Here is a 12991-nt window from a genome sequence, read left to right as displayed (position 1 = left end):
AATGTCAGAATAATAGTAGAGATAATGATTTATCAGTTTTATTGAGATTCAGTACAAGATTTTATGAGAAGATTTTGTATTTTGGTTGATTCATACAGTCTGAGCCAGTCTCTCTCTCTCCCCTTCCTCCCTCTCGCTCTCTCTGCTTCCTCCCTCTCTCTCTCTCTCTCCCCCTTCCTCCCTCTCTCTCTCCGCTTTCTCCCCCTATCTCTCTCTTTCCCCTTCCCTCTCTCTCTCTCTCTTCCCCTCCCCTCTCTCTTCCCCTCACCTCTCTCTTCCCCTCGCTCTCTCTTCCCCTCCCCTCCTCTCTCTCTCTTCCCCTCCTCCCTCTCTCTCTCTCTCTCTATCTGCTTCCTCCCCCTTCTCTCTCTCTTCCCCTCCCCTCTCTCGCTCTCTCTCTCTCTTCTCCTCCCCTCTCTCTTCCTTCTCCTCCCCCCTCTCTCTCTCTCTTCCCCTCCCCTCTCTCTCTCTCTTCCCCTCACCTCCTCTCTCTCTCTTCCCCTCCCCTCCTCTCTCTCTCTCTCTCTGCTTCCTCTCTCTCTCTCTCTGCTTCCTCCCCTCTCTCTCTCTCTCTCTTCCCCTCACCTCCTCTCTCTCTCTTCCCCTCCCCTCCTCTCTCTCTCTCTCTCTGCTTCCTCTCTCTCTCTCTCTGCTTCCTCCCTCTCTCTCTCTCTCTCTCTTCCCCTCCCCTCTCTCTCTCTTCCCCTCCCCTCTCTCTCTCTTCCCCTCCCCTCCTTCTCTCTTCCCCTCCCCTCCTCTCTCTCTCTCTTCCCCTCCCCTGCTCTCTCTCTCTCTCTCTCTCTCTCTCTCCGCTTCCTCCCTCCTCTCTCTCTCTCTCTCTCTTTGTCTGTATTATGTGAGTCAGTAGCTGTTGCTGCTAAACTCGCTTATCTTAATCAGACAGCGGAGGGGGAATCCGTAGCCCTCTCCGCTCTGTTATCAGGTCGGTGGGCTTTAAAGCGAGTGTAACGATTACCACTTTATCAGGCCAATCTGTCACCAGGTTTCATTGCCTCATTTTGTCTGGGAGAGGAGGGGAGTGTTGGAGGCTAGAAAACGGAGGGAGAAAAAAAGGGGGGAGGCTTACACACAATCTATAAACAAGTGTAGAGGCCAATCGGGCACGTCTTCAGGCACGTACATTTAAGAGCCTGTCAGTAAGGCGGAGGGGAGTGGGGTAGGGGGGGGGGGGCGTTAGGGAGGGCAAAGTGCGGCCCACTTCAGAGCTTCTGAGAGCTAGCACCGTGTTTTTAAGAGCGTCTGCCCCACTAACCACAGCTTAAGCCTGCCAGTAAATCAAGTTGCTCCGCACATGGTCTGCAGGTGGGCCGCTCTTTTTCGCTTGTTCTCTCGTTTTCTCTCTCTCTCTGGGTGTCTCTTTCATTCCCCGACTCTCTCGTTCTCTCACTCTTTCGCTCTCTCTATCAATTTCAATTCAATTCAAAGGGCTTTATTGGCATGGGAAACACATGTTTACATTTCCAAAGCAAGTGAAATAGATAATAAACAAAAGTGAAATAAAGAATATAAAATTAACAGTAAACATTACACTCACAAACGTTCCAAGGGAATAGAGACATTTCAAACGTCATATTATGGCTATATGCAGTGTTGCAACGATGGGCAAATAGTAAAAGTAGGTCCTCCCAGGGACCTCCTGCCCTTTCTGACTGCCACAGCCTGCTGGGGACCCACCTGGGGAGAGTTTAAGCTTCAAGTGGGTGTCCACTTAGCACTTAAGTAGCTACGCTATCCTGCTATCCTTCCTCACAGCTACTCCAGATGGCTGGGCAAGATAGGGACACTAGCTAGCGAAAAAGGCTAACTCCTTCCATCCTCCAGTCCTCGTTCACACACACTTGTAGAGGGCAGAGAAAGGGCTAATGAGCCCCCCATGATGAGCTAGTTACAGGGGCTAGCTAGGCTAGCGAAAGGCTAGCTCCTTCCAACCTCTTTGACAGACACTTGAAGTGGGGAGAGAAAGTGCTTCTCTTGGTCCTCAAGTTGAGCGAGTTAAAGGAGCAGTCTGGGAGAGAATAGGCTTTTTTTATATGAGCCTCGGGAACATAGGCTTTGTATAACCCATTGTTAAAGTACTAAGCCGGTTGAGGAGCTCTGAAGGTTGATGGGCTTGGTCCTGTATATAAATGTTTTGTTCCTCTATATGAAGACCTTGGAGAGGCTCAGATGGAGTTAGGATTGAGTTCCCTACTAGTGTAACACACACACACACGCACACACACACTTTGAGGAGGGAGATGCACATAAAAGATTGAAAAATGTTCTTGGTTAACGGGGAGGCTGATGGAAGGCATTTCAAAGGAGCTCGCTCTTCATAGGAGACGATCATTGCTCAATGTGAGATTATTTTTTAAAACTCTGCCAATCGTTTACCATAAAGCGTTTGATGTTTGAACTGCAATGCTCCCCCTCAGTTTGGGTTTGTGCGTTCGGTGCCTATAAGAATCATTTGTTGGCTGTTGGATAAGGCCCAACCCGAGTGTCTGTGTTCTATTATAATTAGGTTTCTACTGGTCTGCAAAAAAATGTGTGGAGAGGAGAGATTAAATAATGTTACATGACTCGGGCCTTTTTTCAATGACATGTTCATCTGATACAGGGAATGTCTATCTAACTTTGGGTTTTCATAAGTTTTGGTATTTTATTGATTAAAGTCATTGGAATCCTTAGAGATGTCACACTTGTGGCCAAGGCAAGAGCCTGCGGGCCAAGGCAAGAGCCTACGGGCCAAGGCAAGAGCCTACGGGCCAAGGCAAGAGCCTGCGGGCCAAGGCAAGAGCCTGCGGGCCAAGGCAAGAGCCTACGGGCATAGAGACAATAGTATTCCTATATAGTTGCCATTTTACATGCAACACAATACATGTAAGTCATTATAATTGACAACAGCAACAAAAAGACGACTTTATTTTTCATTTCCAGAGAAGTAATGAAAACCAATCTTTAAAAAAAAATCTCTAACATAATGTAATTTATGGTTAATAAAGTTCTACAGTGCAAGACACATGGAGAGGAGAACGTAATCACTTCTACGTGTTATTCTACCTGAAACTTTTGTCTTTGACAAAGACACATTTTTTTGTTCTGTCTGTAAAACTTGTTCCTCGTGGTTCGACTCACTGAAGTGATTACACACTGGCTGATGTTACTGTGTGAATTACGCTGAAAGTAATGGCACTAATACGGTGCCCCGCTGCACTAAGCTTGGGATTTCTCTCAGTAGAATAGCTTTCAGACACTCCTTTCATCGACAGATTCTGAAAGCATCATAACCAAAGATCCAAGGCTGGTGTCAATGATTTAGTTTCATAACCATTATCACAGCATCTAAATATTACTTGGCCACAAACCTCCTAAAAGGGGTGCCATGGCAGCCAGCGTATCAAACTCTTTATCAGCTCAACTAATATTTGCGGTGCTGAGTTTGTTAGATTCGTAACCAGACCACCCAGAGAGCTTCTACCCTGTTGCCCACCTTGGCTATCATACCATGTTAATTAACGATCTATACTTGCATGGGACTTAGGCCCAACCTCCTGTGTGGTATCAACAATAGGTTCCCTATTCAATAAATCTGTAAGCATGGTGGGCCTTGGGCCACGCCCGGACACTGTGCCAAAATAGTCATATTACTTTAGCTCTACCGACAAAGGTGTTAGAGAAACGAACAAGATGCACCTTTCATAAGTCCTCACTTAGGGCCCAGGCCCTCAATCGATATGCATTCTGTGTTTACGCTCTAGTCAATGAGGGGTGAAGCCATAAATCTAGGCTCTGGGCACTGTTCTTTCTGGGCCAAAGTGGCCGTTGCTCTCAGTTTCCTTCGCAATGGTCTCACATGGGAGTCATTTGAAGTGATCGAGTTTCTCATATAAAAGCAAGACTGTACTCTTCTACCCTCTTGTATTGCTAAGGGGCTTATTCTGTCCAAGAGCTACCCAGCAACGGTTCCCGTTGGACAATAAATAACTGAGGGCCTTAATTGCTGTCACTTTAGTGTAGCTGCATGGTGTGTATTTATGTCACTGGAGGAGCGAACACACATTAGTTACACAGTTTTAGTTTTCATTGAATTATCTTGAGTTATGATATGCCAGACTTTAAATCATTTTACAAGCTAAGCCCCAAGCACAAGATGGTTCATAGGAGTTGATATATAATAGGTAAAGCAGTGTATGTGTTAACTTCATTAACACAGAGAGCGGGGGGGGTAATATTGTGAGAGAGAGAGGTGGTTAATATGGAAAGAGAGCGAGAGAGAGGTGGTTAATATGGGGAGGGAGGGAGAGAGAGGTGGTTAATATGGAGAGGGAGGGAGAGAGAGATGGTTAATATGGAGAGAGAGAGAGAGGTGGTTAATATGGAGAGAGAGAGGTGGTTAATATGGAGAGAGAGCGAGAGAGAGGTGGTTAATATGGGGAGGGAGGGAGAGAGAGGTGGTTAATATGGAGAGAGAGGTGGTTAATATGGAGAGAGAGAGGTGGTTAATATGGAGAGAGAGAGGTGGTTAATATGGAGAGAGAGCGAGAGAGATGGTTAATATGGAGAGAGAGGTGGTTAATATGGGGAGGGAGGGAGAGAGAGGTGGTTAATATGGAGAGAGAGCGAGAGAGGTGGTTAATATGGAGAGAGAGCGAGAGAGAGGTGGTTAATATGGGGAGGGAGGAAGAGAGAGGTGGTTAATATGGAGAAAGAGAGGTGGTTAATATGGAGAGAGAGCGAGAGAGAGATGGTTAATATGGAGAGAGAGCGAGAGAGAGGTGGTTAATATGGAGAGAGAGCGAGAGAGAGAGGTGGTTAATATGGAGAGAGAGCGAGAGAGAGGTGGTTAATATGGGGAGGGAGGAAGAGAGAGGTGGTTAATATGGAGAGAGAGAGGTGGTTAATATGGAGAGAGAGCGAGAGAGAGGTGGTTAATATGGAGAGAGAGCGAGAGAGAGGTGGTTAATATGGAGAGAGAGCGAGAGAGAGGTGGTTAATATGGGGAAGGAGGGAGAGAGAGGTGGTTAATATGGGGAGGGAGAGAGAGAGAGGTGGTTAAAATGGAGAGAGAGAGAGAGAGGTGGTTAATGTGGAGAGAGAGAGAGAGAGAGGTGGTTAATATGGGGAGGGAGGGAGAGAGAGGTGGTTAATATGGGGAGGGAGGGAGAGAGAGGTGGTTAATATGGAGAGAGAGAGGTGGTTAATATGGAGAGAGAGCGAGAGAGAGTGGTTAATATGGGGAGGGAGGGAGAGAGAGGTGGTTAATATGGGGAGGGAGGGAGAGAGAGGTGGTTAATATGGAGAGAGAGAGAGAGAGAGGTGGTTAATATGGAGAGAGAGAGAGAGAGAGGTGGTTAATATGGGGAGGGAGGGAGAGAGAGGTGGTTAATATGGGGAGGGAGGGAGAGAGAGGTGGTTAATATGGGGAGGGAGGGAGAGAGAGGTGGTTAATATGGAGAGAGAGCGAGAGAGAGGTGGTTAATATGGGGAGGGAGGGAGAGAGAGTTGGTTAATATGGAGAGAGAGAGAGAGAGAGGTGGTTAATGTGGAGAGAGAGAGAGAGGTGGTTAATATGGGGAGGGAGGGAGAGAGAGGTGGTTAATATGGAGAGAGAGGTGGTTAATATGGGGAGGGAGGGAGAGAGAGGTGGTTAATATGGAGAGAGAGAGGTGGTTAATATGGGGAGGGAGGGAGAGAGAGTTGGTTAATATGGAGAGAGAGAGAGAGGTGGTTAATATGGGGAGGGAGGGAGAGAGAGGTGGTTAATATGGGGAGGGAGGGAGAGAGAGGTGGTTAATATGGAGAGAGAGTGGTGGTTAATATGGAGAGAGAGAGAGAGAGGTGGTTAATATGGGGAGGGGAGGGAGAGAGAGGTGGTTAATGTGGAGAGAGACGTGGTTAATGTGGAGAGATAGGTGGTTAATATGGAGAGAGAGAGGTGGTTAATATGGAGAGAGAGCGAGAGAGAGGTGGTTAATATGGAGCGAGAGAGGTGGTTAATATGGGGAGGGGAGAGAGAGAGGTGGTTAATATGGGGAGGGAGGGAGAGAGAGGTGGTTAATATGGAGAGAGAGGTGGTTAATATGGGGAGGGAGGGAGAGAGAGGTGGTTAACATGGGGAGGGAGGGAGAGAGAGGTGGTTAATATGGGGAGGGAGGGAGAGAGAGGTGGTTAATATGGAGAGAGAGAGGTGGTTAATATGGGGAGGAGGGAGAGAGAGGTGGTTAATATGGGGAGGGAGGGAGAGAGAGGTGGTTAATATGGAGAGAGAGCGAGAGAGAGGTGGTTAATATGTAGAGAGAGGTGGTTAACATGGAGAGAGAGAGGTGGTTAATATGGAGAGAGAGAGGTGGTTAATATGGAGAGAGAGCAAGAGAGAGGTGGTTAATATGTAGAGAGAGGTGGTTAATATGGAGAGAGAGAGGTGGTTAATATGGAGAGAGAGGTGGTTAATATGGAGAGAGAGCGAGAGAGAGATGGTTAATATGGAGAGAGAGGTGGTTAATATGGGGAGGGAGGGAGAGAGAGGTGGTTAATATGGGGAGGGAGGGAGAGAGAGGTGGTTAATATGGGAGAGAGAGCGAGAGAGAGGTGGTTAATATGGAGAGAGAGAGAGAGAGAGTGGTTAATATGGAGCGAGAGAGGTGGTTAATATGGGGAGGGAGGGAGAGAGAGGTGGTTAATATGGAGAGAGAGAGGTGGTTAATATGGAGAGAGAGAGGTGGTTAATATGGAGAGAGAGCGAGAGAGAGGTGGTTAATATGGAGAGAGAGCGAGAGAGAGGTGGTTAATATGGAGAGAGAGCGAGAGAGAGGTGGTTAATATGGAGAGAGAGCGAGAGAAAGGTGGTTAATATGGAGAGAGAGCGAGAGAGAGGTGGTTAATATGGGGAGGGAGGGAGAGAGAGGTGGTTAATATGGAGAGAGAGAGAGAGAGAGAGGTGGTTAATATGGAGAGAGAGAGAGAGAGAGAGAGGTGGTTAATATGGAGAGAGAGAGAGAGAGGTGGTTAATATGGGGAGGGAGGGAGAGGTGGTTAATATGGAGAGAGAGCGAGAGAGAGGTGGTTAATATGGGGAGGGAGGGAGAGAGAGGTGGTTAATATGGGGAGGGAGGGAGGGAGAGAGAGAGAGAGAGAGAGACAGAGACAGAGACAGAGACAGAGACAGAGTAACAGCCTCATATCTTCACTCATTGCCAGCAAAGTTCCAAATATAGTTCTGTGCAAATGTTTTACCTGGCAAGCGGACAGGATCATGCGTCATATCATTTGTCACCTTAACGTAATTACCAATCATTCCTGTTTTGATGTAATCGAACACCGCAGCCTAACTCGGACAATGTTTGCTTATAATCACATTAGGGCTTTAACTCTGGCTAGTTTCAGAAATGAAACTGAACAAAACTGCTTAGCTGAGGATTTTATGTTTTATAAATGACGATGGAATCTGTTTATGCTTTCGTTTTGGTGTGAGGCATCAGTGAGTTTGAAGGAGTTAGGACAAACCAACAGAGGAACATAGGAAGTTTCTCTTGCATATGAGATTAGTTATTATTTCCTAGTAGTGTAATGACATGTTATTTACATGGTGGCATGCAAGGGTTTAGACCACAGGGATATGCTGTACTGCTGTTCTAAGACTGAGCTCACAGCCTATGGGAGTACAGTAACGGTGTCTGTGATTGGTGGATCTGAGAGTGCGTGCGTGTGTGTGTGTGTGTGTGTGTGTGTGTGTGTGTGTGTGTGTGTGTGTGTGTGTGCGTGCGTGCGTGTGTGTGTGTGTGTCACTGCTTTAGACACACAGAGGAATAGCTTCCGTCTGTCCACTCTACCATAATGGCCTGATTGGTGAAGTGCTGCAGAGAACTCTGGTGCTCTGTCAGAATGACCATCGGACTCAGTTTGGGCGTGCTGCCAGCTCTAGAAAGAGTCTTGATGGTTCCAAACGTCTTCCATTGAAGAATGATGGAGGCCACTGTGTTCTTGGGGACCTTCAATGCTGAAGAAATGTGTTGGTACCCTTCCCCAGATCTGTGCCTCGACACAATCCTGTCTCGGAGCTCTACGGACAATTCCTTCGACCTCTTGGCTTGTTTTTTGCTCTGACATGCACTGTCAACTGTGGGACCTCAGACAGGTGAGTGCCTTTCCAAATAATGTCCAATCAATTCAATTTACCATTGATGGACTCTAATCCATCTCAAGGATGATCAATAGACTCCCGAGTTGCACAGCGGTCTAAGCGTCGTCCGGGTTAGGGAGGGTTTGGCCGGTAGGGAATTGGCCTAGCGTCGTCCGGGTTAGGGAGGGTTTGGCCGGTAGGGAAATCCTTGTCTCATCGCGCACCAGCAACTCTTGTGGCGGGCCGGGTGCAGTGCATGCTAGCCAAGGTCGCCAGGTGCACGGTGTTTCCTCTGACACATTGGTGCGGCTGGCTTCCGGGTTGGATGCGCGCTGTGTTAAGAAGCAGTGCGGCTTGGTTGGGTTGAGGACGCATGACTTTCAACCTTCGTATCTGAGGACGCATGACTTTCAACCGTCGTCTCTCCCGAGCCCGTACGGGAGTTGTAGCGATGAGACAATTGGATACCATTAAATTGGGGAGAAAAAAGGGGTAAATTAAAAAAACATTTTTTTTTTTTTTTTAAGAATCCAGTATATAAGTAAATAAATATGTGGTGTAACTAAATATGGTAGTAGAAATATCAGAATGTCAGGAATAAAGTATTTAAATACTCTGTGCGAAATGGCAAGTGTCCAGTGGTTCAATGACATGGATGTGTGTGGGTGTGTGTGGGTATGTGCATGTGTTTGTGTTTGTGAGGTGTGTGTGTGTTCGATAGCTTGTGTGTTTTTTTGTGTGTGTGAGTGAGTGTGCCTCACCTGGCAGCCGGCTAGTGATGGCTGTTCAGCAGTCTGATGGCCTGCTAATAGAAACTGTTTTTTAGTCTCTCGGTCTTGGCACTGAATGCGCCTCTACGTACTATGTCCGGCTCGCACACATCGCGCCCAATCACACACATCGCATCGAATGTGGATCTAGCGTTCGTCTGCCGATCGTTCTGCACGCTCTATTTCATTTGTCACTCGGTATGCAAATGACGTGCAGAGGTGTTAATTACTCTCGGCCAGCAAATTCTATTGGTGTGTCTGAGCCCTAAGGCTTGTAAACCTTCTCGAGAACATAAGCAAGAAGCTTGACTCAACCCCCACTTGATTCCAAAAAAAATGTAAAAAACATATTCAAGATCTAACACAGATGTAGACTCCGTTCCTAGAATCTTCTAGAAATAAAAACTGGACCCATATCATATTCCACAACCTCCGTTTAAAAACATCGCATATAAAGTAACAGGAGAGATGTGTACCGTTTGGCCATCAAGTTAGCAGCGGCATAGAGGGAGAGAATCAAGCGGTTACGAGCACGAGTCAAAAGGTTGAAGACCAGCCTGGAAAGAGAGAGAGAAAGAAACACATGCAGAAGAAGACATTGAGATGATGAAGGAGGCACAGAGAGAGTTCTCAGTTTTCCATGCCGGCGGTGTTGGCAGTTGGTACAATCAAAGGAGTCAAGAGACGTTCAGAGCCAGCCCCACGTGTCCCGGATGCACACACATAGTTCAGAATTAGGTGGTTAGAGGTCCACACTGATGCATTTTTCACAGCTTTTTGACAAGTTGTTATGACATAATATTTAAGGCATGAGTATAGTAAGTCTCCTGCCATTAAATAATGGACATAATATTGAATTTAATCATTTACAGTAAAACCTAACATTCTAAGACTGTTTAAAAAAAAACTAGGAAACTAGAACTACTTGCAAAATGTCAACAGAAATAAAGTTGATTACTCCAGGCTCTGCAGTAGCTATAGACCCCAAATACTCATTGTGCGTATTGAGGGTTTTGAGTGGCATTTCAACTTTGGCTTAACTAACTACTCAAAGCTGCAGTGAATCCATTAGCGAATTCCTGCTAGTTTGTTGACCCTAATTCAGCTACGCCTGAGAAATCCTCTGTGGCCTCTGACACACACACACACACACACACACACACACACACACACACACACACACACACACACACACACACACACACACAGAGACGCACACACACACACACACACACCTACACACACGCGTGCGCACACACACACACACATCAACACACACTGGCTCATAAATCCTATGTTGCCTCTGACGCAGAACCAGAGGTCTTCATTAGCTCTCCAATTAAAGCAAATCATATTTAATAAAAGCCAGAGTAAAAGGGTTCACCTGGGAGTAAGATGGATTATTGATTTTGGTCCTTATTAAAATCTGCTACGGTTCTGAAAATCGGGGGTAAAAGACGAGCAGTAGTCTTTTGATAGTGGAGCTTCGCACACATATGGGGGGCACTGCGGCATAAATATACATGCATTAAGAAACATCACTGATGAATAAATGTAATTGAATTCAAATGTTCATTCAATGAAATGTGATCATTTCGGTCAACGCTGTGATAAAAATGCATCAGTAGACTTTAAGGTATCACAGGGTAACCCACCCTGAGGGTGAGTTATGGTGCTGAAAGAATCAAGTCTTGTCCACGTGAGAACGGGATGGATGGATGGGAGAACAATAAGAGGTTATTACATCTCCAACAATTAGACAGCCTGATAGAGATGGGGGGGGGGTATATAGTATGGGGGTTAATGAGACACAGCCTCCCGTGATGGATGTCTGTTTGCATTCCCCAATCGAAATCTCAAAGTGTTCATGTCAGCTGGGAACACCGCACGAATGGGATTGATGGGTGTTTGGGTTAGGTTCCATGACTTTTGTTCTTGGGACTTTTTTTTCATGCAGAAGAATGAATCATGTTGGATGTGGTGTTTGGATAAACCGGACTGTTTACTCTCCATCTCTCTCGTTTTAGAAATGTGACTTTATAGCAAATTCATGTCTTCCAAATTATGACGTGAAATAGACACAAGCAAATAATCGCCAAACAATACAAGAAATAGACACTTAATCCACATTCATACTGTAGTGTTGATGTCAGGTGTGGGTGAATGAAGAAAACAACGTTATAACAGTTGAAATACATTGACTTAGGCATCCCTCCTCCTGTGAATAGTGTCTATGGGTTGAGCTGCACAGATGCACTTTTTCTCAGACAGACAAGACAGCTTCTCTGTCAAACTGATTGATTAGTTTGTTTATTTACCTCCTCCATGAAGAATGTGGGAAAACATGGAGCTCTAACTGTCAGCCAGAGGCTAATATTTCCCTTTTATACGCCCTTGTAAGGAAGCGCTCTAAAGAGTGTGTTTGTGTGTGTGTGTGTGTGTGTGTGTATGCGGGGCACGTTCACGGTGTCACCGGGCCTTGTTTGAACAGAGCTTTAGCTCCCTGTTATCTTTCCCTTCAGCTATAGGAGGTTTGAAAACGTAATCTTTTTCTTCTCTCTCTCTCTCTCTCTCTCTCTCTCTCTCTCTCTCTCTCTCTCTCTCTCTCTCTCTCTCTCTCTCTCTCTCTCTCTCTCTCTCTCTCTCTCTCTCTCTCTCTGTCTCTCTCTTTCTCTCTACCCTCATCTCTCCTGAGGTGAAGGCCAAACATTTCAGGAAATTGTGACGTCCTTTACACCCCCCCCCCCCCCTCCCCCACTGCCTGATGACCCCTGGTGAGCACACCTGTGTAGGAATGTGTTCCTGCCACCCCCCCCCCCCCCCATCCCCCCATCCCAGAATTCCTCTCACTCATCTGACCTGAGCCTCGCCGGGAATCACTTCACACCTCTCCTGTTTGTTTTGCTTGCCCTGTCATCTCTCCCCCCCCCCCCCATCCCTCGCCCCAAATGAAGCCAAATAACTCTGTGTCGGTGAGGAGACCCCCCCAAACCCCTACCTCATCACAGACTCCTGCTGGACCGGGGTAAGACAGGCCAGGAATGTACGGACCACTGTGTTTTTCAAATTCCCCTGATTCTGCTCTTAACTTTTAGATAGGAAATGAGCGAGCCACATAACGTAGTGGTTATCTCTAACGTAGTGGTTATCTCTAACGTAGTGGTTATCTCTAGGTTCTCCTCTGACTTTGCAGTTAGTTATTCACCAGGCAACATGACTAGCTGGGTTATTAAATACTTTAAAAAAAATGCACAATATGCTGTTTTCAGATGAGGAGATTATCTAAATGCACTCTATTTATGACATGAAGTGTAACATTGGACAACAGTTGTGTATCATAGAGCTACATGTCACTCTAGCGACAAGAGAGCCCCATAGGTAACAGTCAGAGCAGGACTGTAGCCCTCACCAGACCCCTCGTACCTTTGCAGGCTTTCCTGTGAGAGATGGTTTTGGACAGGTCTCTGTAGTAACCCTCCTTGCAGTAGTGACAGTGGCGTCCGGCCGTGTTGTGGCGACAGTTGAGACAGACTCCTCCGCTCTTCCTCCCAGACAACTTGTACAGCTCCATGTTGAAACGGCATCGCCTGGCATGCAGGTTACAGTTACAGGCTGCAGAGACAGAAAGGAAGGGAGATATTGCATTTTTAAACAGCCTTTTATTGGCACATTTCAACTTCTTTGCATAACGAATTCAATGCCAAATCCACATTTAATGCCCCCCCCCCCAAAAAAAAAATACCACTGCACAGAGGGAGAGGGAGAGAGAGAGAGAGAGAGAGAATAGAATAAAGAGAAGAGAAGAGAATAAAGGGAAGAATAAAAGGAAAATAAATAAAAAACATTCTTCAACTGAATTACAAACGCTATAGATTACTGCAGTGTATCTACACTGCCTCTTGACGCCCACACCCCAATCATCAGTCTGGTGCCTGACAACCGATAAAGTGGTGTGAATAATAATAATAATAATTACAGTATTCTGTACGTGTTTGTTTACCAGATATACAAATCCTACTTGACACCTGCCCCCGCCCCCCCCCCAAGGTAAAAGACTGTGAGAGTTTTAACTTCCCTGAAGTTAACTGAGCTGAGCTGA

General features: G+C 46.3%; 1 protein-coding gene across 2 annotated transcripts in view; it reads right to left on the bottom strand.

Moving 5' to 3' along the window:
- Positions 1-12991, bottom strand: part of LOC118940367 (netrin-1) — a 116406-nt gene that overhangs the window by 52827 nt on the left and 50588 nt on the right. For both annotated transcript variants that reach the window (XM_036949489.2, XM_036949490.2), the window contains exon 3: positions 12316-12504. In XM_036949489.2, the coding sequence (XP_036805384.1) occupies positions 12316-12504 (189 nt within the window). The remainder of the gene's footprint in view (positions 1-12315; positions 12505-12991) is intronic.

Source organism: Oncorhynchus mykiss, chromosome 17 (genome assembly GCF_057628025.1).
Source record: "Oncorhynchus mykiss isolate SJ-2025 chromosome 17, ASM5762802v1, whole genome shotgun sequence".
Lineage (NCBI taxonomy): Eukaryota > Metazoa > Chordata > Actinopteri > Salmoniformes > Salmonidae > Oncorhynchus > Oncorhynchus mykiss.
The sequence above is the reverse complement of the archived record's forward strand: the minus strand, read 5'-3'. Positions and strand labels throughout refer to the sequence as shown.